This window comes from Lucilia cuprina, chromosome 2 (genome assembly GCF_022045245.1).
Source record: "Lucilia cuprina isolate Lc7/37 chromosome 2, ASM2204524v1, whole genome shotgun sequence".
Taxonomy (NCBI): domain Eukaryota; kingdom Metazoa; phylum Arthropoda; class Insecta; order Diptera; family Calliphoridae; genus Lucilia; species Lucilia cuprina.
In genome coordinates, this window is record NC_060950.1 from 16,470,134 (window position 1) to 16,472,172 (window position 2,039).

Genomic DNA, 2,039 nt, shown 5'->3' on the forward strand with positions numbered 1-2,039 from the left:
GTTCTAGTTCAGTTCTAGTTCAGTTCTAGTTCAGTTCTAGTTCAGTTCTAGTTCAGTTCTAGTTCAGTTCTAGTTCAGTTCTAGTTCAGTTCTAGTTCAGGTTTAGTTTTAGTACAGTTCTATTTCAGTTTAGTTCATGTCCAAGTTCAGTTTTATTTCTGCTCTTTCATTCCTAGTTGAGTTTAATGCCTTATTAGTTTTACTTTTGAAAAAAAGTAACGTTTTAAAAGCTGTTCACATGAAAAACACCTAAAAGCTTTATCAAACTTTATTATCCTAATAATAAAGCTTTATATCCTTAAAATTGTTATTATAGAAAAACATCTGCAAAGAATTCCTCCTCCAAAAGGTTTGACCAGGTTATGCAGCTATTAGATTCTCTAAAGAAAAATTTTCAATCAGTACAGAAAAATTCAGTCATCGTTAAAGACGTCTTTAGCAAGAAATGGCAGCGCGTAAATTTTATGAAAATATATTAATAAATTTTCATAAAAATAATATAAAATTATTTGCTGTTTTTATGAAAACAGCAAGTTTAATGCAAAATGCAAATGTGCTTAAAAGATCACTTTAAACAAAATTGTTATTAAAATTAAATTAAATTATAAAAAAATATATGTATAAATTAATATACAAAAAAATCCCTATAAAATAAAGCTTATAGTAGAAAAGTAGAAGAAAATTGTGTAAAATTTATGGAAGAAAAAAAAGATACTGTGAAAAGTGTAAAAATTACTAAATAATATTAAAGAAAAATTAAAAATAAAATAAAAGACGTTAAAAATATGGCTGAATTTTAAAGGTTACTCAAGAAATATTTTACATAATTTTTATTGCAAATGGAAAAGGTAAAATTTTCTTTTCGTTCGAATGTGTGTTGCAATATTTTTCATAGCTCCCTTTAGGTATAAGGTGATTTGGTAACATTTTTCATTTTCTATATATTAAATGTGGGGGTGTAAAATTAAAAAACCAAATAAAATATACATACATTACGACGATAAAGATGGGGTTCCTTTTACGAAGGTGCTGCCCCCAGTGGTAGCAGTAGTGTAATGTGATAGTGGAAAGGTTGTATTGCAGTTGACTACTAAAAACTATTTATAAATATCAGTAGTTCTGGAGCCAAAAATGTTTGTTATTAATTTTAGTTATTATATAATGAAATTGTATAAGTTAGTTTGTAAATTAAAACATTAAGAAAGTGTTTAGAAATGGAACCTATGTAAATATAAAACAAAACGTTATATGTCCTTTAAAATTCCTTTATATTGAAATTAATTTTCCTTTTATGATTTCAGCCATTTTGTTAGATTAAGTTTTCCTGTTTAGATTTATAAAACCCTTTTCAAAGCAAAGTATTATCATCACTTAAAAAAAAAATTCGATTATTAAGAAATGATAAAAATATAAGAAAACAAAAGTATACGTTAAAAATGACATGACAATAATGACATGTTGTAAATTTAGAAAAGCTTTTACATATAACGGCTTTTTAAAAGCGCATGTCTGTTGTTTGACATTTAAAGAGAAATATAAACGGAGAACAAACATAGAGCATTTGTTCTGCTCTATCTGCAAAGTTATCACAAGTAAATAAATTACAATAAAATGTCAACATACAAAAAAAAAGCACATTGTTTGTGTTACCAAATGAAAACAAAAATCATATGGTTTTCGTAGTACTATTTTGTTATTGTAATTAAGGACTTAATATAACAGTAACAACACATACACAGAAAGGTTTAAATAAAAAGGCGGGGGTAAAATATTGAATTATTTTACGTTAAATTGTGGTAACATGATAAAATAAATAAAGATTTAGCAAATCAAAACTATTATTAAATCCTATTTTTAAGAGAATTAAAATCTTTACGGACACACTAGTCTTTTTACATTTTTCAGTTCAAGTTACGTTAGTTTAGTTCTAATTCAGTCCTAGTTCAGTTCTAGTTCAGTTCAGTTCTAGTTCAGTTCTAGTTCAGTTCTAGTTCAGTTCTAGTTCAGTTCTAGTTCAGTTCTAGTTCAGTTCTAGTTCA

The 2,039-nt window shown here is 26.1% G+C and overlaps 1 protein-coding gene across 3 annotated transcripts in view; it reads left to right on the forward strand.

Annotated features, from left to right (window-relative positions):
- The first annotated feature begins 298 nt into the window (after positions 1-298).
- Positions 299-2,039, forward strand: part of LOC111683139 — a 9,002-nt gene continuing 7,261 nt past the window's right edge. For 2 of the 3 annotated variants that reach the window (XM_046954115.1, XM_046954119.1), the window contains exon 1: positions 299-848. In XM_046954115.1, coding sequence (XP_046810071.1) covers positions 446-574 — 129 coding nt within the window. In that variant the 5' untranslated portion in view covers positions 299-445 and the 3' untranslated portion in view covers positions 575-848. The remainder of the gene's footprint in view (positions 849-2,039) is intronic. The other variant, XM_046954125.1, reaches the window with a different exon arrangement.